General features: G+C 44.4%; 1 protein-coding gene across 5 annotated transcripts in view; it reads right to left on the reverse strand.

Annotated features, from left to right (window-relative positions):
* The window catches only part of RHBDD1 (rhomboid domain containing 1), a 137,726-nt gene that overhangs the window by 19,826 nt on the left and 91,551 nt on the right, over positions 1–26,349 (reverse strand). The window contains exon 8 of one of the 5 annotated variants that reach the window (XM_005676626.3): positions 23,302–23,390. The exons of the other annotated variants lie outside the window; for them this stretch is intronic. Within the exon in view, the coding sequence (XP_005676683.1) occupies positions 23,347–23,390 (44 nt within the window). The 3' untranslated portion in view covers positions 23,302–23,346. Of the gene's footprint in view, positions 1–23,301; positions 23,391–26,349 lie in introns of those variants that run through there. 5 annotated transcript variants of the gene reach the window in all.

The raw sequence follows: 26,349 nt of genomic DNA on the forward strand, positions 1-26,349 counted from the left end.
GGCTTCATTGTTTTCTCTTTCGGCCATTTCATCCTGAAGAATCCAACCCCCCTTTCAAGTCTGGAGTGGACATCGGAGTTTATAAGAGGGCCCTCCGGCACCCGGCTCTGGTGGAAGGGCATGTGCTCTGGTGCCAGACAGAGCTGCCTTTGAATACTCGCTCTGCCCCTTCCTCTGGGCCCTCGGAGAAGTCACTTTCCTCCTTGCCCCTCAGTTTTCTAGTCTGTGTAATGCAGAAACCTACCTAGAGATGTGCTCTAAATGGAAGGGAGTAAAGGATGCCAGCGCCTGGCGCAAAGCATTGGAGGGTCAGGGTCTTCTGCTATTACACTGATGACTTTCTGCAAGCTGCCCCACCCCGGGAATGTTCCTGCCATCCACTCAGTTAGTCACACATGCTCAGACCCCAGTTGTCCTGGAAGTTGCCCCTCACTCACCTGCCCCCTTCAGCCCATCACCAAATCCTGTCATTGTCACCTGAACATTCCTCTGACTCACCCCGTCACCAGCCCTGCCTAAGTCACCTGCTTCGGGAGCCTGGGTGGTGCCTGAGCCCTGAGACGGTGCCCGCGCTCTGGTCTTCCAACCAGCTATCCTCCACAGGGGAGCTGGAACGCTTTCCAAAAACATGCATCTCATCAACCTTATCCTTGGTCTAAAGCCCTCTAGGAGTTTCCTTTCATCCAAGAACAAAGATCAAGCTCTGTAGCCAGTCCAGTAAGCCTGCTCTCCCTCAGCACCAACTCCCAGGGATGTTCTCCAACTCCCCCAGCCCTCAGGCAAGTGGCCGTGCCCTACTTTGCTCTGCACTCTCCCAGGATCACGTCCCCTTTCTCCAAAGCACACAATGCCACGGTTAGTAGTTTCTAGCAAATTACAGGATTCTGGGGATCTCAGTCTAGTGCATCCTAAGGTGGTGAGCTTTGTAGGGTGAGCACTGAGGCTTTGTGTTCATATTCTCCCCTCCGGGATGAATAAATAAAGGAACCAGCAGGAACGGGAGGGAGGAAGATGCGGAGGAGTTTAACCACTGTCCTCATTTTACATCGAGACTGAGGCTGGAGCGTGGTGTGTTGACTTCCCGAGGTCGAGATCCCCAGGGTCCAGACCAAAGAGCAGTGGTCCCCACGCTCCCCCCAACCACGCTGCTTCAGAAACCACCACCCACATCTCTCTTCACATTAGCTGGTAGCTCAGCAAAAAAAAAAAAAAATTGTGGGTTCTTTTTTAAAGCTGGGAGACTATGAGGACACAGGGGTGTGTATTAGTCATTCAGTCGTGTCCAGTTCTCTGTGCCCCATGGGCTGTAGCCCTCCAGGCTCCTCTATCCATGGGATTTTTCAGGCAAGAATACTGGAATGGGTTGCCATTCCCTTCTCCAAGGGATCTTCCCAACCCAGGTCTCCTGCATTGCAGGCAGATTCTTTACCATCTGAGCCAACAGGGAAGCCTATTGCTCAGTCATGTCCGACTCTTTGTGACTCCATGGACTATAGACTGTAATTGTCATGTGTATAAAAGAAAAAATTGAGAGTTCATAAGGGGGAGATTTTTGAGTTAAAAAAAAAAAGACCATGAAAATGCACAAAATTTATTGCTATTTAGACCAAGTGGAACAACATTTCCAGAGCTGTCTCTATGGATGTGAAGATTCTAGATTAAGGACAACTGATTTTGTCAAAGGCTTGTAGACTTGTTTTCTGACACAGGGAAGAAAAAACAAGGGCGTTAAAAGCTATACTAGTATGACTGATCTAAATGAAACATACTTCCATGAGTCATTTGTAGCTTTAAATACTATAGCAAAAAGAATTTATGAAACATGCCCAAACAGCCTCCCTTTGATGTGGTGAGCTCTTTTCAAACCACATTGTTCAAATTTATGTTAAAATGCAAACTCTTCATGTTTACAACGGGGCTCTTGGAGGAATGCAATATAAAAGTACAACTGCTAAATTTCAAAGACAAGACTTATAACCCCAGAACAATGGGGCATTCCCAGCGTGAATTTATGAGCTGTTAAACCTCAAAAGGCTTCCTCAATTAGCAGTGAAGGTTCTTGACATATTTGCAGCCTGATATAGGGGCTGCTTTTTATATACTTTGGGGTGTACTGCTTTTATCGGAACTTTCCCTTACTTTGGTGGACCTCGGACGACAACCATTGTGCTCCTCTTTGGGCAGCGTTTGATCCTGCTAATTATGCTGTGGGGCTGGGATGGCATTTCACGGTTTACCGTTGCTCCTGGGGCGCGCTACAAATTATACATAATGCACTGCATTGTAATTGCTGCATTGTGAACTTGGCTTGCCTTTCCAACATAAAATACCGACATCCAAGTAGTTTTATTATTAAAAAAAAAACCAGAAGGGATTCTTTCGGATTATAAACATCTGAAGACCTAACATTCTCATGATTCCGGCGGCTATTTTGGACACACGGTGGGTCGGGGGGTGGGGGATGGTGGTGGTGGCAGGCAAGGCTGATATTTCATATTAATGTTTACAGAGAAAAAGAGGCAGTGGTCACAAAGGCAAGGCCACAGTGAATGCAAAACAAAACGGAGGAGGAGCTGTAGAGCCGAGAGAAGTCCAAACTGGGAAACTAGAGGGGCAAGGTCTAGCCCTGGCCCTTCACCTCACCGGGCCTCAAGGTCCTCATTTTGAAAACAAAGGCATGGCATGAAATGACCACAAAGGTCCCTTTTCCATGGAGAGAGGAACCTCAGGAGGGCAGTGACTTGGTTTCCCAGTCTGATTAGTCAGGCACAGCCTTGTCACAGCCAGGAACCTGTATCTCGTACCAAACACACGGCCTCTTGCCACTATTAGTGCGGGGCCTCTTAGAAAAAGATGATGTCTCTTTAAACAACAGGGGACAGAATAAATGAAGCACAAGTTTTACATATGCAATACCATCAAGAGCAAAAAAAAAAAAATCACAAGGATGGGGGCTTCCCTGGTGGCTCAGTGGTAAAGAATCCACCTGCTAATGCAGGAGACATGGATTCGATCCCTGATCCAGGAAGATCCCACATGCTGAGGAGCAGCTGAGCATGCGCAGAACCACAACTACTGAGCCTGTGCTCCAGAGCCCAGGAGCCGCAACTGCTGATGCCTGTGCGCCCTGGAGCCCATGCTCTGCAGCAAGAGAGGTCACTGCCATGAGAAGCCTGGGCACGGCAACCAGAAAGCAGACCCTGTTCACCGCAACTAGAGGAAAGCCGGTGCAGCAATGAAGACCCAGAAGAGTCAAAAATAAAATTAAAAGAAAAAAAAATTCACAAGAACAGTACTGGGGTCCCTCCAGATGCCTGCAGCAGGCCAGTCACAGGACCTGCTGCGGCTTAGAAGCAGTGCCCAGGCACCAGGGGGTGCCCTCCTAAGGCCCCTTCTTCCTGTAACAGGACAGCAACTTGATGTACAATGCAGACGGGTTTCCTTCCACTTCTCAGGGAAATAAGTGTCCTGGAGGAGCCGGAGGTGCCCCAGAGAGCAAGCTTACAAGCACAAGGGGTCCTCACCCGGACAGCTCAGTGGGCCACAGGACACGGTCCGCCATGCTCAGGCAGGGTAGAACATGATTGTGTTACACTGTGGCTTCTCTTTGAAGCTGGGCACAAATAACCCAATGTGCAGTTGGTAGGCTGTTAACCTTCCACAAAAGAATTCTCTGTCCCTCAACTGACTTTTTCCTCCCACCTGGTTCAACAGCAGGCAAATGGCCCAGTTAATTTCAAACCAAATTTCAGACTTAGATTTGACGGTTAAGTATGCTTAGAACTCTGGATGTTTAACAGAGGAGAGTCGGAATTCTATTTACTTAAATTTTACACCCAGTGCTGCATAAAAGATGTCCTGGATGAGAAACACGGCCGCCATCTGTCAAGATCGAGGAAAGGCTGTGAGGCATGTGGGTCTCCTCTCTTCAAAGCCTCAAGTTCACCAGGGGTAGGTGGGCATTCTGCTCCTGACTAGCTCATGTGAGCAAAAGGGGATGCACAGGAGTGGGCAGCTAGGAGGGCAAACAGTCAGGATTACAACTCTAGGACAGAATACTCATAGTTCTTGGCCCTAGAGCTGTATGTGAAGGCTCACAGGCATTCTACCAGGGAGAGAAAATCAGCTGTGATTTTGTCAACGAAAGAATCAGGTCAAGGTTCCTCTCCCCTGTTTATCACTCCTTAAAAGACAATAACAGCAGTAATAATACGAGGCCTGGCCTTTCCAAGAATGGCCATCTCTACAACTTTTCCACTTGCTTATTCTTGGTGGAATTTACCTTGCTTCCTAAAAAGAAAACAACTCAAATGTAAAATAATGGAAAAGTTCCTGGTGAAGGGGACAGGGCAGGGAGAGTGAGAGGTCATATCTAGGAACTGTTTTCGAAAATACTCCCAAGGCAATGGAGCTTTGCTCTAAATAAAGAAAATACCAGTCTTCAAAAGGGGATAGTTTTGGGTAAATGGCAAAGCATGAGGAAGCTGAGTGGAATATGAAAACACTACCTTCCTGACAAATACCATATGATATCACTTAGATGTGGAATCTAAAATATCACACAAATGAGCCTATCAGAGAAACAGAATCGTGGACAACAGAGAACAGACTGGTTGCCAAAGGGGAAGAGCCTAGGGGAGAAACGGAAAGGAGTCTGGGGTTAGCAGATATAAGCCTTTATATATAAACAACAAGGTCCTACTGTCTAGCACAGAGAACTTACATTCAACATGCTATGATAAACCATAGTGAGAAAGAATATTATATACACACACATACACACACATATATATAACTGAATCACTATGCTGTACAGCAGTAATTAACATAATGTTGTAAATCAACTACACTTCAATTTAGAAAAAAAGAAAAAAAAATACTGTCTTCCCAACTTCTTTAGACAAAATTAGGCCTGAGGTCCCCCCACGCAGGCACCCACTTCATGTCACCAGAATCTCCAGTGTAAGAAAACATCTTGCACAATTTTCTTAAGTAATTATTTTCTTAAATTGATGCCAGGCAAATCTTGTTCTTTCTCTGGGGAGAATATACTTTGGGATTCCTGCCACAAATTAAATGGTCTAGATGAGTTTAGAGAAAGATCATTTAAGGAAAATCAAATCATTTAAGGACAATCATATACTCACACATGCATACATATATATACATGTGTGTGTGTGTGTGTATACACGGCCATGTGTAGGACACGTATGTATGTGTACAACATACACACACTGGAGAAAGCAAATACTGAACATGCATGAGAGTGCCTCGGTTGGAAGTTCAGGCAGGAATCTGGGAGGAAGGATAGTGCCAGGGGACAACACAAACTCAAAAGGGCTCTGCATTCCTCTATTTTGAAGTCCAAGTCCATCAAGAGATTTTGAAAGAAACCGGAAAAAGTAAAGCAGTGGAGGAACTGAAGTTTTACGTTTCCATTTTCTACGTTACAGGCTTTCTTTCCCTCTCCAACTTTATAAACAGAAGGTTTCAGCCTTTTGAAAACACAAGGACACTCGTGCACGTACAATCAAATCCAACCAAAAGATGAGCTATAAAAACCAAGGTCATTTCAAGTTATTCCTCAAGCGAGGGCTTGATCGAGGGTCGAGACTCCAGGGAGAAGTCTGTCTGGTCCTGGCGGTGGTCCAGGTGCAGGTGGCCAGTGACTATCTGTTGAAGGATTCAATGCCAAAGACTTTCCATGGATGGGAGTAAGTTCCATCATTGCACCTCTGGCCCACAAACGCAGCCAATCAAGGGGCACTGCAGGTCTTTAGTTTAGCCCTGGTCTGTCCTGGAGCCATCCAGTGAGATCCATCACAGCCTCTAAAGACCTTGGGATGATCTGAGAAGAGCAATCTATCCTGCTATCCATTTACATAAGAAAAGTGAGGATCCACTTCTCTAGGGGTGAACCAGGGCTTCCCAGGTGGTGCTAGTGGTCAAGAACCCACCTGCCAATGCAGGAGACTTAAGAGATGTGGGTTTGATCCCTGGGTCAGGAAGATCACCTGGAGGAGGGCATAGCAACCCTCTCCAGTATTCTTGCCTGGAGAATCCCATGGACAGAGGAGCCTGGTGGGCTAGAGTCCATGGGGTCGCAAAGAGTCAGACACGACTGAAGCAATCTAGCATGTAGAGGTGAACTCAGGGCTGAGGAAGGAAGGCATGGCTCTGTCCTTTACACAGTCTTCATCTTTCTCTCCCCTCTCATGGTTCCCTTTGTATTTCTTTCCTGCCTAAGAAGGGAACTCTCTAGCTTTCTATCATGTTCAATAGTTACCAAATCCAAATCCAAGAGCTCTGAAGAGAAACCACAAAGATTCACTTTTAGATTAAAAAAAAGTCATATCTCCTGAAAACACAGATGTCACATGAGAAACACTTGAGGGCTGACACTTAGAATTCTAAACAAAACAAAAAAGACAGGCAAAAACACTTCTTTAGTTCTGTCCAAAAATGAGTATTTGAATATTAATAACAGCCACCACCCTGCTTATTTAACTTATATGCAGGGTCCATCATGAGAAACGCTGGGCTGGAAGAAGCACAAGCTGGAATCAAGATTGCCGGGAGAAATATCAATAACCTCAGATATGCAGATGACACCACCCTTATGGCAGAAAGTGAAGAAGAATTAAAAAGCCTCTTGATGAAAGTGAAAGAGAAGAGTGAAAAAGTTGGCTTAAAGCTCAACATTCAGAAAACGAAGATCACAGCATCTGGTCCCATCACTTCATGGGAAATAGATGGGAAAACAGAGGAAACAGTGTCAGACTTTATTTTTATTCCTGCCTCTGGTGACACTTTTCTAACATGAATTGAGTCTGTTTTCTTAGAAGGAGCAAGAATTTCAGGTATTCTCTATGCTGCCTGAAGAGAACGTTGAGTATAAGCCTAGTACCTAGACTTTGAGTCCCAGATATACTGTTTCTTTTTGGATACCCAGTTAGGATTCTGCTGAGTACCATGGACAGAGAAGGCAATGGCAACCCACTCAAGTACTCTTGCCTGGAAAATCCCACGGATGGAGGAGCCTGGTAGGCTGCAGTCCATGGGGTCGCTAGGAGTTGGACACGACTGAGAGACTTCACTTTCACTTTTCACTTTCATGCATTGGAGAAGGAAATGGCAACCCACTCCAGTGTTCTTGCCTGGAGAATCCCAGGGATGGGGGAGCCTGATGGGCTGCCGTCTCTGGGGTCACACAGAGTCAGACACGACTGAAACGACTTAGCAGCAGCAGCAGCAAAGTCACTGCAGATGGTGATTGCAGCCATGAAATTAAAAGACGCTTACTCCTTGGAAGAAAAGTTATGACCAACCTAGATAGCATATTCAAAAGCAGAGACATTACTTTGCCAACAAAGGTCCGTCTAGTCAAGGCTATGGTTTTTCCAGTGGTCATGTATGGATGTGAGAGTTGGACTGTGAAGAAAGCTGAGTGCCAAAGAATTGATGTTTTTGAACTGTGGTGTTGGAGAAGACTCTTGAGAGTCCCTTGGACTGCAAGGAGATCCAACCAGTCCATTCTGAAGGAGATCAGCCCTGGGATTTCTTTGGAAGGAATGATGCTGAAGCTGAAACTCCAGTACTTTGGCTACCTCATGCGAAGAGCTGACTCATTGGAAGATACTCTGATGCTGGGAGGGATTGGGGGCAGGAGGAGAAGGGGATGACATAGGACAAGCTGGCTGGATGGCATCACTGACTCGATGGACGTGACTCTGAGTGAACTCTGGGAGTTGGTGATGGACAGGGAAGCCTGGCGTACTGCGATTCATGGGGTCACAAAGAGTTGGACACAACTGAGAGACTGAACTGAACTGACTGAACAGCCACCATTTATCCCATACGTGTAAGGCAAAGCAAATAAAACTAGGGCAATTAAACAGAGAACTGATTATCACCCTAAGGTGGTTACTCCTTCATAAGAACTCTGTGAGTTTGTGTAGTCATTAAGTTGTGTCCAACTCTTGTGAATTCATGGACCGTAGCCGGCCAAACTCCTCTGTCCATGAGATTTTCCAGTCAAGAATACTGGAGTGGGTTGCTCTTTCTTCCTCCAGGGGATCTTCTCAACTCAGGGATCAAACCTGAGTCTCCTCCATTGGCAGGCAGATTCTTTACCACTGAGCCACCAGGGAAGCCCTCATAAGAACTACCAAAATGCAAATAACCTGTAGTCTCCTCTGTGCCTTAGCTGTAATAGGTTAGAAAATCGGCTTGAAAAAGAACAATGAGAGAAAGACAAGGACTGGGTTTTGAATGCAGTTTGGGGGTGTCCACCAGGAAGGCTATGTAGAAGAAATAGGCCATCCAGGGCTTATGTGGGCTTTAATATCAAACTTTACCATTTACTATTCATCCATTTGTTCATTCCTTCATTCTGTCACTAGGTGATCGGTCATTCATCCAATAAATATTTATTAAGCACCTTCCCAGAGCAGAAAAGTATAAGAGCACGGGGATGGCTTTATCCTCTGTGGGCCCAGTGCTCAGGGACTAAGCTTGTGAAAATGTCTGAGATCTCAAAATAATTAATTGGCTCCCTAAGTGGGGGGGAAAAAACCCTATAAAACTGAACAGTAATAAATATTTTATTAAATGCCTATGAAATGTACCATATAGATCATTTAATATCTCAACTCATAAATATGATATATATATATTTACAGCCATTTACTTAAAAATGTATTAATATAATACGGCTGGGATATCACATGTTTGAACACATTTGAGATGATATGGAGTTCAGGGTGGGGCTTCCAAAATTAAAGCCCACAGAAGTCCTCAAATGCCCCCACAGGATGGACAAGACGTCTCTGCCCTCCTGGAGTGTACAGTGCAGCAGAGACAGAGTCACTCGCGAATAACCCCCATCACCTTATGAAATACCTAAGAAAGTTACCCCTCTGGGCCTCATTTTCTTCATGAAAAAAATAACCAACCAGAAACCATAGCCTTAGGGGCAGTTTTGAGGACCAATGTTTTATTAAATGATAGGAAGTATTTCATAAGCTCAGAGTCATGAGAAGTCAAAATTTAACCCCTTTCATCTTAGCTCCTCCTGGTGGGAAATGTCTCTTACCCTGTTGGGTGCTATACCTGCTGCCTATGCGGGAATCAGTGCTCAGGACAGAGACAAATCTCCACCACACCCTAAAAATAAGGCTGCTTTGGTGCCCTTCTGCAGCCCACAGATGCCTCTGAGAGGCAGACATACATAAACTAGGATGCTTCATGTAAAGATAAGACTGGGTCCATATCATGAGATTCCAAAGAGACAATGGTTTAAAGGCTCTGCAGGTAAAGAATCCTCCTGCAGTGCAGGAGACCCAGGTTCAATCCCTGGGTGGTGAAGATCCCCTGGAAAAGGAAATGGCAACCCACCCCAGTTGCCTAGGAAATCCATGGATAGAGGAGTCTGGCAGGATACAGTCCGTGGGGTCAAAAAGAGTTGGACACAGCTTAGCAACTAAGCACGTGCACACACAAACACACACACAAACAAAGGTTTAAAAATAAACAAACAATTGCTTACTGTGGTAAAAATAAACCCATTTTTCAATTAGCTCAGCCCTAATCAGACACCACCATCTATTTTGCCCTAGGAATAAGAAGCTGCAGACTGCTCCTAAATTTGACTTTACTTCTCATTTTTGTAGACATTTCATGAAATAACTTAATCTTTCCAGGAGTGGCAATGTTAGCACACACGTAAAAGGAGAAAATGAACTCAGCTTTGGAAAGGAAGGATCACATGGTATAACACAGAAATGTGTCCTAGGAAGCAGTCTGATTCTATTATTTCTCATTTTCCTGTTTCCCTATTCATCTTCAAGGGCACCCTTTTAGGGAGCGGGGTAGGAGAAGGCTGGGGTAGGGTGTGCCTGGGTGAAAAGGAGTCCAGGACACAACATAACAAACTGAAGAGGGATGAGAGTTACGAACTTGTGCAAGTAGAACCTGGCTGCTTCACCTGTGTTAGAACAGACCCTCCTTCTGGCTTCAGGATTCCCCTTGTGTCTCACCACAGGATGTGTGTCAGGACCATGTACAATGTGTTTAAATAAAACAAAACAAACTGAGAAAAATGTTGCATGACCAAGAACAAAAATCTACTAAAAATACTTTACGGTGACTTCAAACATGGAATCACATTTTACAAATAACGTTTTCGTGGCTTGGGTATAAGAGACTCAGGAGGAACATGTGGATTAAATTTCATCCAAAATGCATAGGGCTTTAAAAATCAAGGGGGAAATTGGCTTGGCAAAATTAGCTTGGTTTGTACAGCAGAGCTTGGGGGGTCGGGGGGTGGGGGACAGAAAAAAGAAGTTTGCAAATGGCAGTCACTTTGGCATCCCCCTGCCCCCACCTGCTCTCTTTGATGACGAGGTCAACTGGCTACAAGGGCCGTTGCCTGGGAACAACGTTCTTGGAAATAATTTAACTCTCTCTCCCTATTTAGGCAAACTATTCAATAATTTTATATTAAATGACTCTCCCTTACCTCTAAAATCTCTCAAGCATCAAAAACAGAGGCCTAAAGTCTACTTGTGTAAAAAATGTTGAGTTATCTTAGGCTCTGATCAAATGCCTACCACACCTTTGGGGCAATCAGGTGTGACTGCATATGTAGGGACATTTTTATTTCCTATTAATCCAATTGAAACTATTGGGTTGGCCAAAAAGTTCATTTGGGTTTTTCCATATGCTGTAATGCAAAACCATGAACAAACTTTTTGTCCAACCCTATATTTTTCTCCCCAAACAGGCATTATTTTAGACAAAGCCCACAAGAATCAGGCTCTTTTTCACTGCCCAAACCTTTTTTGTTTTTCTTCGCCACACAAACTTATACACAAACACTACCGCCACTAACACTGCTGTACAGTATCTTCGTATTCATACTGCTTTGCAGCTTCTGTTGTTCTTCAGTCTCCCAGTTGTGTTTGACTCTGTGCGACCCCATGGACTGCAGCACGCCAGCCCTCCCTGTCCCTCACCATCTCTGGAGTTTGCCCAAGTTCATGTTCACTGCATCAGTGATGCCATCCAGCCGTCTCATCCTCTGATGGCCTCTTCTCCTTCTGCCCTGGATCTTTCCCAGCATCAGGGACTCTTCCAAAGAGCTGTCTGTTCTCATAAGATGACCAAAATACTGGAGCTTCAGCATCAGTCTTTTCAGTGAATATTCTGGTTTGATCTCCCTTAAGATTGATTGGTTTGGTCTTGCTGTCCGACGGACTTTCAGGAGCCTTCTCCAGAACCACAGTTCGAAGGCATCAATTCTTTGGCGTCCTGCCTTCTTTACTAGAGATCAAATAGTGTTTATTGTTTCCACGCACCCTCAAACACAACCTCGTTCCATTTTGGGGGACAGTTATGACAAGCATTTAACCCATTTTTTTTTTTTTAGATGAAGAAAGGGAGATTCAGTGAAAGATCATACAGCAACAATTGGCCACCCTGCAAATACCAGTTGTACTTTCCTGTCCTGGCACCTTTTATTGCTCATTTTTCTCTAGAGTATCTATCCCCTTAGTCCTCACTGACTAGACTCTCCCATTCTTCAAGGAGCAGAACAAATACCACATCTTTCAAGCTATGATCCTTTATGTCATTATGTCTCTAATCAGCTGACTTCAAGGGAGACCATCCTAGTAAATCCAGGTGGACCTGACTGAATTAGCTGAAAACTGTGAAGAGCAAAGCTGAGGTTTCCTGGACAAAGAAGAAATTCCACCGAAGAACTAGAACTTCAGCCCACCCTTCCTGAAGGCCTGTCCTACAGACTGCAGAGTTGCTGGTTCAGTTTCCAGAACTGTGAGCTCCTCAATGAGTCAGGCACTGTTCATTATTGGATCATGAGAAAATAGCTAAAAAGATTTTCATAAAGTTCATAGGGTACCCTCGGGATATCCTGCAAAGTATTTGTTATATGGAATTTATGGAATTGACTCTTGGGGATCTGGGGTCACCTCGCAAAGAGAAGGCCCATTTTGTACATCAGGTTCTCAAAGTCATCTCCAGTTCGGCTTCCGAGCATTACCTGGGAACCTCTTAACAAGTCAAATCCTTATCGTGTGCCAGCCTCTGTCATGTCTGACTCTGTGCGACCCCATGGAGCATAGCCCACCAGGCTCCTCTGTCCAAGGAATTTTTCAGGCAAGAAAACTGTAGTGGGTTGCCAATTCCTCCTCCAGGGGATCTTCCTGACCCAAGGATTAAACCTGTGTCTCCTGCATTGGCAGGTGGATTCTTTATCACTGAGCCACTTGGGAAGCCCCAAATTCTCACACCTCATCCCCAAACCCATTAAGTCAGGAATTTTAGGGGTGGAGCCCAGCTCTAAACATGGGAAACCATTCTGTTCAGTGTGTAAGAGAATCACCTGCAGAGCCTGTTGAACTATAGACTCTTGGGTCTCACCCAAGACACATGGCTATTTTCACATTTAAATGAATTAAAATTAAGTAAACTTATAAATACAGTGCCTTAGTTGTACTAACTATATTCCAAGCACTCAGCACATGTGGCTAGCAGCTACCATTTTGGACACAGAAGATAAAAGGCCATGCCCATCACTGTGGAAACTTCTTATAAGATGGTGCTGCTCTAGAGCCACTGAGCAGGACCCTGAGGAGAAATCCCTCCGTACACGGTCATGTACTACAGCAGGGAGATTAGGAATTTCCATTATTGACCTTACACTGAAAAAGCACAAGGTGAGATGGTCCACACTAAAGACAAATGTTGCTTTGTGGTTAGGCTGCTTCTCACATGGGTGACTGATTCTCTGTCGCTTAGGATGAGTAGCATCGGGAATTCATATATTTAATACTACTTAAGGCTAGGGAACCCAGCAGTAGTAATGGAGCCTATGGGAGTCATCAGGGTCCTTCTCTTCATTCTTTATTGGGGGTGGGGGATGATTGAGAAACTCAAAGCTTTTAGAAGCTCAGGGCTTTCAACTCCGGTGGAACAAGGGACAACAGCAGGGTCTGTATCACACCAGGAACTGTTCACATCCTGAAACAGCTCCTGTCAAGGCTACTGCTAACCTCAGCATTGCTAAACCCACAGGTCATTTCTCAGTCCTCATCTACCCAGGACCACCGGGGCACACCCAGCACAGACAAATACTCTTTCCTCCTAGGAAAACTTGTCTTCGAGGACAGCGGTCCCCAACCTTTTTTGGCACCAGAGACCAGTTTCGTGGAAGGCAATTTTTTCACAGACCAGGGAGACAGGTGGTTTGGGGGGGATGATTCTGATGGCTCAGTTGGTAAAAAATCTGCCTGCAATGTGAGTAGACCTGGGTTTAATCCCTGGGTTGGGAAGATTCTCTGGAGGAGGGCATGGCAACCCACTCCAGTGTTCCTGCCTGAAGAATCCCATGGACAGAGGAGCCTGGTGGGCTACACTCCATGGCGTCTCAGAGTAAGACACGACTGAGTGACTAAGCACGCACACAGCACACACAAAGTACTAAATTTCCTGTGCACTTTATTTCTATTATTATTCCCATCAGTTCCAGCTCAGGCAATCAAGCATTAGATCCCAGGGGCTGGGGACCGCAGCTCTAGGACCACCTGCTCTCTCTTCCTCTGTTTTTTCAGGCTGCTTCACTGGTTCCTTCTTCTCACTCACCTTTGCTGGTACCTCCTTCTCTCTTCAACCCCTAATGTTGGAGACCCCCAGGGCTCAGTCCTTGATTTTCTTCTCCATTGATATTCACTCCCCTGGAGATTCCATCTACGTTCACGAATTCAAGTATTATTTACATCATGCTGATACTTCCAGACCATACCTGTCATCTAATCTCATACTGAACCACCTACTCCATCCCCACATGGAGCTCTCATAAGCCTGTCACTCTCTCCAGGTCCAAGACTGAGATCTATTTGTTTCCCCTGCAAACCTGCTCTATGTGTTCAGGTTAACGGGAACTCCAACTTTTCAGTGCCCTCAGCCAAAAATGTTACTCCCCCTTCACTTCTCTTTCTCTCATAATCACCACCATTCTGTCAAAGATGCTCCCATATCTGCCTTCAAAACGTATCCAGAAGCTGACCACCGTGCACTCCTCCACGGCTGCCATCAGAATGGGGACAGCGGTCCTCCCTTGCCTGAATGACTGCAGCAGGACCCTAACTGGTCTTCCTGCTGCTCCCCTCTGCCTCTGTCTCCACTTGTGCCTCCTTCTCTGTGTCTATCTTCTTCTTGTCTAACTCATCAGCACAGATGTCACTGCATTTCAGTTCAGTCCAGTTCAGTCCCTCAGTCACGTCCGACTCTTTGCGACCCCATGGACTGCAGCACGTCAGGCCTCCTAGTCCATCGCCAACTCCCGGAGTTTACTCAAACTCATGTCCGTTGGGTTTAGGTCCCACCCAATCAGGATGATATCACCTTGTTACTTTATTATATCTGCAAAGAGGCTTACTCCAAATACAGTCATATTCTGAGGCTCTGGGTGAATATATCTCTTGGGGGGGGGGTCACCACTCAACCCACTATGCCACCCCACAGACTATTTTCAACACAATAGCTCCAGTGACCCCTTACAAAATCAATAAATTATTATGATACTCCTGTGCTCAAAACCCTCTAATGGCTCACATCTCATCAAGAGAAAAACTGAAGTCCTTCAATGGCCTGAAAGGCCCTATGGGATCTGGCTCTTATACCTCTTTGTCCTGACCTCCTACAGTCCAGTCATAACAGTGGCCCAGACTAGTGGACGTGGATTTGAGACATATTTTGAGTTAGCATCAAGATCACCTGGTTACTGACCGACACCCAGGAGGTAACACCTGACGGAAAGCAAGCTGGGAAGATAGAAAAGCTACCATAAATTCAGGTTTGTACATGGTGCATGTGAGATGTCCTTGAGTTCATTTATCTATGATTTCAGAAAGAGATCTGGGCGGAGGAGATAAATTTGAAGTACAAATAGTAACTAAAGCTTAAGAGAAGAAAAGAAGACCTAGAATAAAGTCATTAGGAAAACTGATATTCCAAGGTGGCAGGGGGTGGTGGTAGGGGTTGGGGGTATGGGGGAAGCCTGCAAAGTAGACCAAGAGAAAGGTTCAGAGCAGAGTAGCAGTGGGAGAGCTGGGAGGGTGGGCATCAGGGGAACTGGAGGAAAAAGGCAGGGTTTCAAGGAGTGGATAGGTAACGTTAAGTACATCTAAGGAAGAAAAGTGTCTCCAGGCCTCAGCAACATTGAGATCACTGCGGAACTTTCATTAGAGTAAGGGGGGGCGGCAGGCAGCAGCACGACTGAAGAAATGGAGGGAAGATCCAGAGTGAAAGTGAAGACTTTGGAGACTGTAAATGGAATGGAAAGGTGGGGAATAAAAGTCAGTCGAGTTGTTGACCTGTCTCCTCCTCTTTGGGATGAGGGAGGAAAGAGACTTGAGTAGGTTGACATGTTGATAGGAAGGATCTGGTAAAGACTCAAAAGCTGAAGACAGAATGGAGAGAGGGTTAATCAGTAACAACAGATTTTCCTGAGCAGAGAAGACAGGTGAACGACTAGCTTTTGAAAAGAGGAAAGAGCCCTCCCTGCCCAGCTGTCAGGAGCAACAAGTGTGGGAGTGGATGTAGGTAGGCTGTAGTTTTCATGATAGGATGCTAAAGGTGTTACCTACAGGTGGATTCTATTTTCTCTGGGAGGTTGAGGACAGGGGAGATGTCGACGTCATTTATAACAGGCTCAGCCTGCTCTGTTGGGTCACATTCTCCAATCGAGCTCAGCTGCCAGATGCTGAGTCCCAGACGCCCCGTGGCTGGGCTCACTGAAGTCTGAGGATTTTTCCATATAGGTGGATGAAGGGCTGAGCAGCAAGGGCATTAACCTATTTGTAACAGAGTAACTGAAACGAAGGACTGGACATCTAAACACTGGATGGAGGCAAGACAAGAAGGGAGCAATTCATGAACTTGAAAACAAAGAACACCTGCAGCTGAGTATCCAAAACTTTAAGGTCATCTTAAAGTGGTCAGAACTCTAAATGTTAAAATCCATGAAAGCTAAGAGCCCAGTGTATCTAACACGAGAAGCAAAGGATTTTAGATACAACTACTCTACCATATGGCAGAAAGTGAAGAGGAACTAAAAAGCCTCTTGATGAAAGTGAAAGTGGAGAGTGAAAAAGTTGGCTTCAAGCTCAACATTCAGAAAACGAAGATCATGGCATCTGGTCCCACCACTTCATGGGGAATAGATGGGAAAACAGTGGAAACAGTGTCAGACTTTATTTTTTTGGGCTCCAAGATCACTGCAGATGGTGACTGCAGCCATGAAATTAAAAGACGCTTACTCGTTGGAAGAAAAGTTATGACCAACCTAGATAGCATATTCAAAAGCAGAGACATTACTTTGCCGACTCAGGCCCGTCTAGTCAAGGCTATGGTTTTTCCTGTGGCCATGTATGGATGCGAGAGTTGGACTGTGAAGAAAGCTGAGCGCCGAAGAATTGATGCTTTTGAACTGTGGTGTTAGAGAAGACTCTTGAGAGTCCCTTGGACTGCAAGGAGATCCAACCAGTCCATTCTGAAGGAGATCAGCCCTGGGATTTCTTTGGAAGGAATGATGCTAAAGCTGAGACTCCAGTACTTTGGCCACCTCATGCGAAGAGTTGACTCATTGGAAAAGACTCTGATGCTGGGAGGGATTGGGGGCAGGAGGAGAAGGGGACGACCCAGGATGAGATGGCTGGATGGCATCACGGACTCGATGGCCGTGACTCTGAGTGAACTCTGGGAGATGGTGATGGACAGGGAGGCCTGGCGTGCTGCGATTCATGGGGTCGCAAAGAGTCGGACACGGCTGAGCAACTGAACTGAACTGAACTCTACTGTTAATACTAAATACTACTGTACTTACAATCCAAGAGAACCAGAGGGAACTTGATACTGAAGGACGTACTGAAATTCAAGGAACATCATTCCACCTGAATTTCATATTACCAAATTGTTTTTTTTATTTAAAAAAATTTTTTTTTTCATATTACCAAATTGTTTTTAAGTGATGTGCTTTGTTGATTTTGCTACAACTGCTTCTATGTAAGCATCCTATACACAAGTTCACCTGATTCTTTTTTCATCTAAACTTACACTCTGGTGCAGTGGTTCTCAACCAACTTAGCCTACCTAGGGAACAATGGCAGTGTCTGGAGATAATTTTGGCCATCACAACTGGGAGGAAGGATGCACAAGCTCAGAGTGGGTAAGAAGTCAGATGCTACTCAACATCCCATGGTGCACAGGATGGCCCCACCCCTACCGCAACAAGGAATTATCCAGCCCCAAAGGTGATGCAGTGGTGAAGAATCCGCCTGCCAAAGGAAGAGACACAGGAGATGCAAGTTCGATCGCTGGGCTGGGAAGATCCCCTGGAGAAGGGAAAGGCTACCCACTCCAGTATTCTGGACTGGAGAATTCCATGGACTGTATAGTCCATGGGGTCACAAAGAGTCGGACACGATTGAGCGACTTACACTTTCACAAAGTGGTACAGTGGAAAAGAAGTGAAGTCGCTCAGTCATGTCCAACTCTTTGCAACCCAGTGGACTGTAGCCTACGAGGCTCCTCCGTCCATGGAATTTTCCAGGCAAGAGTACTGGAGTGGGTTGCCACTTCCTTCTCCAGGACTGAGCAACTTACACTTTCACAAAGTGGCAGAGTGGAAAAGAACCCGCCTGCCAATGCAGGACACACAGGAGATGCGAGTTCGATCTCTGGGTCAGGAAGATCCCCTGGAGAGGGAAATGGCAACCCATTCTAATAATCTTGCCTGGGAAATCCCATGGACATGGACAGAGGAGCCTGGTAGGCTACAGTCCACAGAGTCACAAAGAGTCAGACGTGACTGAGCACACACGTGTGCACGCACACACACACACACGAGGTCAATAGAGCTCAGTTAGAAAAACCCTGTTTTAGAACAGACGTCCTTGTTTGAAAGGTAGGCTATTTACATCAGAGAGAGGAGGGCTCAACTTTGGATCCGGGTAACAAATTGTCTTCAAATTTTCTATACCATGAGCATATGAACAGCCTAAATAAAACTACCTTACTTTTTAGAAAAACACTGAAATATGAGTACACAAAACCTTGTAGGTGTAGATATGTAAGAAAGGATGTGGATCCTCTTGATGACTTTCTCTCTCCCTCCATCCTTCCTTGCCTCGCTTTTCCCATTCTCCTGTTTGTTTCTCTGCAGAAGGAGCTCTGTTCTTCGCCACTTCTGCACACCAAACCATTATGTTCCAATGGTAAATTAATTTTGACAAAATTCCTTTACGAGTGGTAAATGTAAAAGTCTGAAGAATTTAGTCAGCTGGCCTTTTGCCCATATACAGAAATGATTAAAGACTAGACTGCAATTAAATTCTGAGCAGAGTGACATAATTAGCAAATTTATGAATGGGTCTTCTTTTCACAGTTCTACTGTCAGGACTAATTACTTGTATTAATTAGAACTGTCAACACATGAATATGCTTGTTGAAGCCGCTTCCTATGGTAAAATACGAGACTGGTAAATATCAAGACGCTTGGAAAGATGCAAAGACTTTCATTTATTAGCAACTCTAAATGATACAGAAGCACTGCCTGCACAATGAGCCTTGGGGATTGTAAACAGATTTCCAGTTAATGAATTCACTGTTTGTTCTTCCTTGCTTAGGCGTTAGTCTTGGTTTAGCCTTTGGATGAAGTAGTCAATATATCACTACTTCAGAAGGACTGTAGCAAGGATAAGGAAAAGAATTCTGCAAGTTTACTGGAAAAGCAGAAAGAATAGCTGGGATGGTTAAGGTGAGGAGAGAATTGCTGTCTTTTCATTGATTAGTCTGAGACTTATTGTAAAACAAGTGTTAAGAACTGCTTAAGTGAAAGGGGAAGGTTTAAGAACCAGAGTTTGAGACCCAGTTTACACTCTGTGACCTTGTGTAAGTGGACAGGTTACTGAGCCCCTCTGTGCCTTGGTTTTCTCATCTGAAAAATGGGAACATCAATAGGACTTCCAGAAAGTTATGGTGACCCTTAATTCAGTTAATACATAGAAATAGCTTAGAGCAGCACTCAGCTCAAGGTATGTGCTGGCTGATTGTTGTTCTGTTGTTTCAGTTGCTAGGTCGTGTCTGACTCTCCTGCAACCCCATGGACTACAGCCCGCCAGGCTCCTCCATCCATGGGATTCTCCAGGCAAGGCTCCTCCGTCCATGGGATTCTCCAGGCAAGAACACTGGAGGGGGTTGCCATTTCCTTCTCCAGGGGATCTTCCCAAGCCAAGGATAGAACCCTCATTTTTGCACTGGCAGGCAGGTTCTTTACCACTGAGCCACCTGGGAGGCCTTGGATGGCAGTAGAAACAGAATTTCACACTCCGAGAACGAGATCCTTGGAACAGGATGCAGTGCTTTGGAATCACAACCAAGCCCTAATACAGTTAATATATAAGCCTCAACTGCGCCCTGCCTCATGAGTTCTTATACAAAGTAAATTTTTAAAAATGCATGTAATGTCCTTGCTGGGCCTGGTACATACAAGGGAGCTTGCTAAATATTAGTGCTTCAGCATTCATTACCATTATCATCTTTTTTGGAGATATCTCCAGAATGGCTTGAAATGAATGCCAAAAGATAAATGTTAGCCAGTGGCCTAAGATGAGCGGAGACAGCACGTGTGAAAGAGGAGGAGCTCTCCCAGGGCCTTCTCTGGGCAGGGGAGGTGGGGCGGGCGCTCATCCCAGGACTCAGGCGGCTGTCACCACGGCCCCGAGAGGAGGGTCTAACCACCAGCCACAGAATCCCCATAAATCCCCTAATTACCTTGTTCGCTGGTGAAGGAGAGACAGCTGGGACTCCAACTGGGGCCTGACTGGCTGTGAAGCCCACCCTGTGTGGAGGCGTGAAAGGCAGGCTGTAAAGGGCTTCCTCACAGACTGAGGCGGGAGGCAGACTCTCTGTTCCTCCTATCTTTTCCCTCTTTCCCTGCTTTACATATTTTTTAAAACAAAGTCATCATTATGGTTGCCTGGGGGAAACGGAGGGATGTGTGCACATTGCTATATTTAAAATGGATAACCAACAAGCAGCTACTGTAGAGCACAGGGATTCTGCTCCATGCTACGTGGCAGCCTGGATGCGAGGAGGGTTTGGGGGAGAACGGATACATGTGTATGTATGGCTGAGTCCCTTAGCTGTTCACCTGAAACTATCAGAACAGTGTTAATCGGCTATACCCCAATATAAAATAAAAAGTTCAAAAGAAAAAAAACAAATTCTTGATAGGCAAAGCTTTGGCTGTCTAGCTGAACTGTATCTGATAACTACTATAAAATAACTACCATAAGACAATTTTAAATTAAGTTCATGTATACTATCATGTAAGAATTGAATCGCCAGTCTATGTCTGATGCAGGATACAGCATGCTTGGGGCTGGTGCATGGGGATGACCCAGAAAGATGTTATGGGGAGGGAGGTGGGAGGCGGGTTCATGTTTGGGAACGCATGTAAGAATTAAAGATTTTAAAATTTAAAAAATAAAAAAAAAATAAATAAAATAAAAAAAAAATTAAATTAAGTTGGGTTAATCAACTTTTTGATCCTCTTAAGTACCAACTTGGGCAAGGGGATTCAAAACAGAATTATTCTCACTTTATGCTGTTTTGAAAGGTCCTTCCCAAGAGGCACATTTCGGACTGTGTGATGACGACCTGACACATGGATGCTGCTGGGAGTGTTTAGGGAATGAATGAGAAGCATTTGCTGGAGTCCCCCCTCAATTCATAGAGTTAATGTTTGGTATTTAGCAAAATGTCAATACTAGGGCTGATTTCAACTGAAAATCCAATTGTGTACAAAGGTTATAAAATTAGACTAAGAAAATATAAGTTGACTCCTAATTTTGTCTTAAAAATAATTTGATACTTAATCAATTAATTAAAGATTAACCTGGCCAAAAATTCACAGCATCAAGACACTCAATGCATAAGAAGAAAATCTAGTTGGAGGATGTTCTGGATCCATCCACAAGAAAGCTCAGTTAAATACAAGATGCTAGAAAACCCACCGGAGTTCCCAACATCATGTTAGAAAGCAAGCTGATGTGAGCTGGTCGATGGAACTTGTTAAAATTTATTTTAAAGGATAGATCCTCGCCTATCTGCTCTAGTTGCTCAATCAATAGACACGTCTCGAAGCAAACGAAGGCACCAAAGGATCTTACTAACAATCCTCTAAGGTAGAGGGGGTTATGTATTGGGTTGGCCCAAAAGTTCATTCAGGTTTTTTCCAAAACAGCTTATGAAAAACCAAACAATTTTTTTGGCCAACCCTGTAGCTGTAATGGTGAGAATGTGTATTATTACTCTGAATAATCCCATTCATTTTTCTGATCACATATTATGCTTAAAACTGAACTTGGGGGATACGGTAAAAAACAGCTCTGAACAGTGAGTATGATTCTGCAGACTCCAGGGCGAGCTCAGGGATGGTCAAGCCATGTGGCTCCAAGCCAATACCCTCTCTTTCCAGGGTGCACTGTGCCAAGGGGGTTAGGACCAAGGTGGTGAGTGCTAAGGCCCTTACAGAGTTATTATAATCCAAGGAATAACTATATTATTACAAACAAGAACTCTGTGGAATTCTTATAAGGCCAAACTGCTGCCACAGGGCTCTTAGACTAACATTTTTTTACAGTTTCTGAAAGTGTCAGCTGAGCTTTCCTCAAACGGCACAGTCGTGCCCGTCAGGTTATAATCGTCTCTAATTGGTGGTTTTGTGAATTGCAAATTTCCTAATCACTAAAAGGCCTGGAAAAGAATCTCATGCCTCTGTAATAAGAAACATGTTAAAAGGCAAAATAATTAAAAAAGAAAACACACTACGAGCAATAATCATTAAAATGTGCTGCTTTATGTTTATGTCAACAATCCTCATTAATAAAGGCAAGCCTAAAAAACAGAATAAATGAAAAACAAACATGCTCTTCTACAGTTTCTTAATTGTATGATTTTCAATAAGAATTGGTATATGATGTAAGTTGGTCTTAATGGTTTCCTTTCTTGTCATGTAAACCTAAGAGGAAACCATTCACAACTCACCCTCTCTCCTTCTCTCCCTTCCATCAATCCATCCCTTTCCTAAATATTCCCGACCATCAGTCACCCTTCTCTTTGATTAACAACAGGTTAACTCAGACAACGGCTGTTTCTGTTGATTCCTGCTTAGTTCCCTCCTTCCAACCTTCTCTCTCTCCCACTTGACTAAGTTTCCTGCAGGCCGAAACTTTGGTTTTAATCTTCATTTTAGGGGAAGAGGGGTGGCTACCTTGCTCATACCTGGCACAATATGGGTTTTCCATATATTCTAAAAATTACATAGAATTTAGAAATCTAGGTAATTATTAAATGGATGGTACTATTTGTACTTTCAATTAAAATTTTTTTTAAAAAAGGTACCCTCTGTCGTCTTCTACAGCTAAAGAGTGACCCAGAGATCAATGGAAACCTCTCTCCTTCGTCCTCAAGGAGCTCCCCACGTGAAGGCCTGCGAGCATCACAGGATGCTCATAACGCAACCCTAGTGCCTGCGCCCACAGGGCTGTCTCGGTGTACGCACCCTCACCCCTGCCCCGCTGGCTGTGCACTCTGGTTTATCTGGGGGTCCAGGCACCGATAATTTTTAAAGCTCCTCAGATGATTCTGACCGGCAGCCAGGATTGAAAACTACCAAAATCTCTGAAACATCATCTTGAGTTACTCAGTAACAGTACACTTGACCTTTCTTGTCTTATAGGCCTTAAATGGACCCACAGTCTTGCTGGATACCAATGGTGATTCTCTTTTTTCCGGAAATCAAGTGTGGTCACAAATACATTTAATTCTCCTTGATGTCAGTGAGCTGTACCTTTCATAAAAGCCCTCCATTTAATATCATATTTTCTAACTTTCCACTGAAGCAGAAGATTCTGTCTATAGTTGGCTGAGTGTTAGCTGTGGGCTGGAAAACATCCGGGGATTTTATATTCCCTCCACTTTCATACGTCTCCACTGAAGGTTCTGGAAACACTCAACCATGAAATGTGTAGTAGAAATTCCCATAGGAAAGTTAACGTTGACCAAGAAGACATTAAAAAACCTCTCTTTGGAAAACTTAATTTGAAACTTTTTGATGAATAAGTTTATTTTTATTTATTTTAATTTTTGGCTGCGCTGGGTCTTCACTGCTGCTTGGGCTTCTCTCTAGCTGCAGCATGCAGGCTTTTCATTGCAGGGGCTTCTTTTGTTGCAGAGCATGGGCCCTAGGGCACACAGGCTTCAGCAGGTTGTGGCACGCAGGCTCGGCAGTCTTGGTTCCCAGCCTTTAGAGCACAGGTTCAGTAGTTAATGGCACACGAACTTAGTGCTCTGTGGCACGTGGGATCTTCCTGGATCACGGATCGAATCCATGTCTCCTGCACTGGCAGGTGGGCTCTTTACCACTAAGCCACCAGGGAAGCCTGCAAGTCTTTGATGAATATTTTACAGAAAACTCAAGCTCATTATAATTTTTAATTTCATTCCTATGAGTATGAATACCAAGAAAAAGCTCATTAAGCCAGTAAAATACTAGTAGCATTTAGAAAACCATTAATTATATTAATTATCAACTAAAGCAACATGACGATGACCCTACCAATACAATATGAAAGGCAAAACAATGTAATGATTAAGTAAATAGACTCTGGAACCAAGATTCCTTGGGCTCAAATCTCTGCTCTATGACCTATTAGCTATGGGACCTCAGTTTGCCTCCCTTCAGTTTAGTCTCCTCTTCTCTGAAATGGGTACATAGTAACACTTCATTTGCAGTTGCTGGATTGAGTGAACACACACACACACACACACACACACACACACACACACACGCATGCATATGTCACTAAATAACGGTGCCTGGCGTGCCGGGACTCAAATTTCATCTCTCTCCTGTAACCCACACATAGCAAAGTGAACTTCAAATCCAGATTTCATCTTATTGCTACCCCTGCACTTGAGTCTCAATGGTTTCCCCTGTCTTCAAGGTCAAGTGCAAAACCCTTAAGCACAACATATGGGGCCTCTGACAACCCGATTCCCACCCATTTGCCACTCTGGTCCGCACACTGAAAAATCTATTGCTCCTACAACCACTGTAGGACCCACAATGGGCCACCCTCTCATCTCAGGGTCTTTCCCCATGGTCCCCTCTCTCCTTTGGTCACACCCTTCCCTAACTTCTCATCACATTCAGGGGAAAATCAAAATCCTTAGATGGTCCATGGTCTGAAGCCCACTAATTCAAATTGAGGATCAATACCTCAATTTGAGTTTGATTGCCTCAAACTTTAGCTATGATACATGTATTCACATGAGAAAGCGTGCTCACCCTGTAAATATTTGTCTGCCAGTCTTTAGGACAATCAAGGTGAAAACAGTTGTTACGGTATCATTACATCCTCTCAAGAGGAAAACCTGTGAATCCTGAGTTTAAATAGGATCCTGTCTGTATACCTCTCTTCTGTCTGCTGTAGGTGCAGTTTTTATTTTCATGTTAAACAGTTGTCTGTCTATTCACGTAACTAAAACAGCAGAGAAAGACACTCTTTTTAGAAAATACAAATCTGGGTGTTTTTAAGGACAGTGCTCATTTGATCTCATTATTCTACCAGTTAATTGACAGGAAAGAATGTCCTAATAGCTCATTAACTCTGAAGATGTCCCCCTTGTCTGGTGTCAAGGACTGAGATACAGAGTGCAGAGCAGCTGTACGACTGCTGCTGCTTTAGGAGGACAAAGCCTTAGGTTCGTACAGTTGAAAAACAGCAGATGTTTTGATTGGGGTTTCAAACAATCCTATCTACACTATGGCAGAATTTGGTGGTGAGTGATTTTCCCCTCAGGCTAATAAGATGAACCACATGGCTGGTTAAACATTATTTTCTGGGGCCACAAGGTTTTTTCACAGCCACCGCTTATGGAAATAATTCTTGGTTAGATTATAATCTGCCAAAATGGTAACTGGTGTGAAAGGCTGAGAAAGTGCTCCTTGCTGCTCTTTCCCTTCTATGCATCCTTGTCCCTTACACGCAGGACTGTCTGCTCCTGCAATCATGAGCGAAAGTGTAAGAGAAACAAGCCATCAACACGGGCACTGCTCAGCAGCTACTCAGGTCCCTTCCTCAAAGCACACAGTGAAATCATGCCATTTGCGGCAACACAAACAGACCGAGAGACAGTCATACTGACTGAAGTTTAAGTCAGACAGAGACGGAGAAATATCTTACGGCATTCCTTATATGTGGAATCTGAAAAGAAACGCTACAAGTAAACTTACAAAACAGAAAGAGATTCGCTGACTTAGAGAACGGATTTATGGTTGCCAGAGTAGGAGGGATAGTTGGGGAGTTTGGGATGGGCATGTACACACTGCTGTATTTAGAATGGATAACCAATAAGGACCTACTGTGTAGCACATGGAACTCGGCTCAATGTTAGGTGCCAGCCTGGATGGGAGGGGAATTTGAAAGAGAATGGATCCATGTACATGTATGGCTAAGTCCCTTCACTGTTCACCTGAAACTATCACAACATTGTTAATCAGTGACACCCCAATACAAAATAAAAAGTTTAAAATTAAAATTAAAAAAAAGAAAGAAATCCAGAATTCCAGAAATCAGCTATGCCCATAAACCAAGAAACACTGTCTTCATGCCTTCCTGATGCATAAAACATTAAAATGATAATAATTAGCAAATAATTAGGGCTGCTGAGGGGGTAAGAAAACATTGTCATAACTCGACAAGTGTCACAGTGTCAAAGCTATGCTCACAATGGTCCTCGCTGGGCCTGAGTGATCGAAGGCAGGGGCTCATTTTCCTCCTCAGCCCCACATGTCTCACTAAAAAGCATCTTCCACACAATGGTGAATTACTTGGGGCTTAAAGTTTATCTCTGTCACAGCACAGTGTGCCAAAAGAAGGGCCTGCTAACCCCCAGAGACACAGCTCATTTAAAGTTATAATGAAGACAGCAGGTGTTCCATACAGATGTCACTTCTTTCTAGAAGACACTGATTAAACACTTTATCTCCTTTAATGTCGGTGGGCCAGGCTACATTTTATTTCGGCATCACCCCGAGCTCCTTTCAGTCTCACTGAGCTGAAAATTACAAACTACTGGTTTTGGGTTATTCTGTAGGGATTTGTAGGGAATCCTGAACACTATGATCTGAGAGTCAACTCCCACTGTTTCCTAGAAACACAAAAAGTGTATTTCGCGATACAAAAATTCTCTTCCACA

Source organism: Capra hircus, chromosome 2 (assembly GCF_001704415.2).
Source record: "Capra hircus breed San Clemente chromosome 2, ASM170441v1, whole genome shotgun sequence".
NCBI lineage: Eukaryota > Metazoa > Chordata > Mammalia > Artiodactyla > Bovidae > Capra > Capra hircus.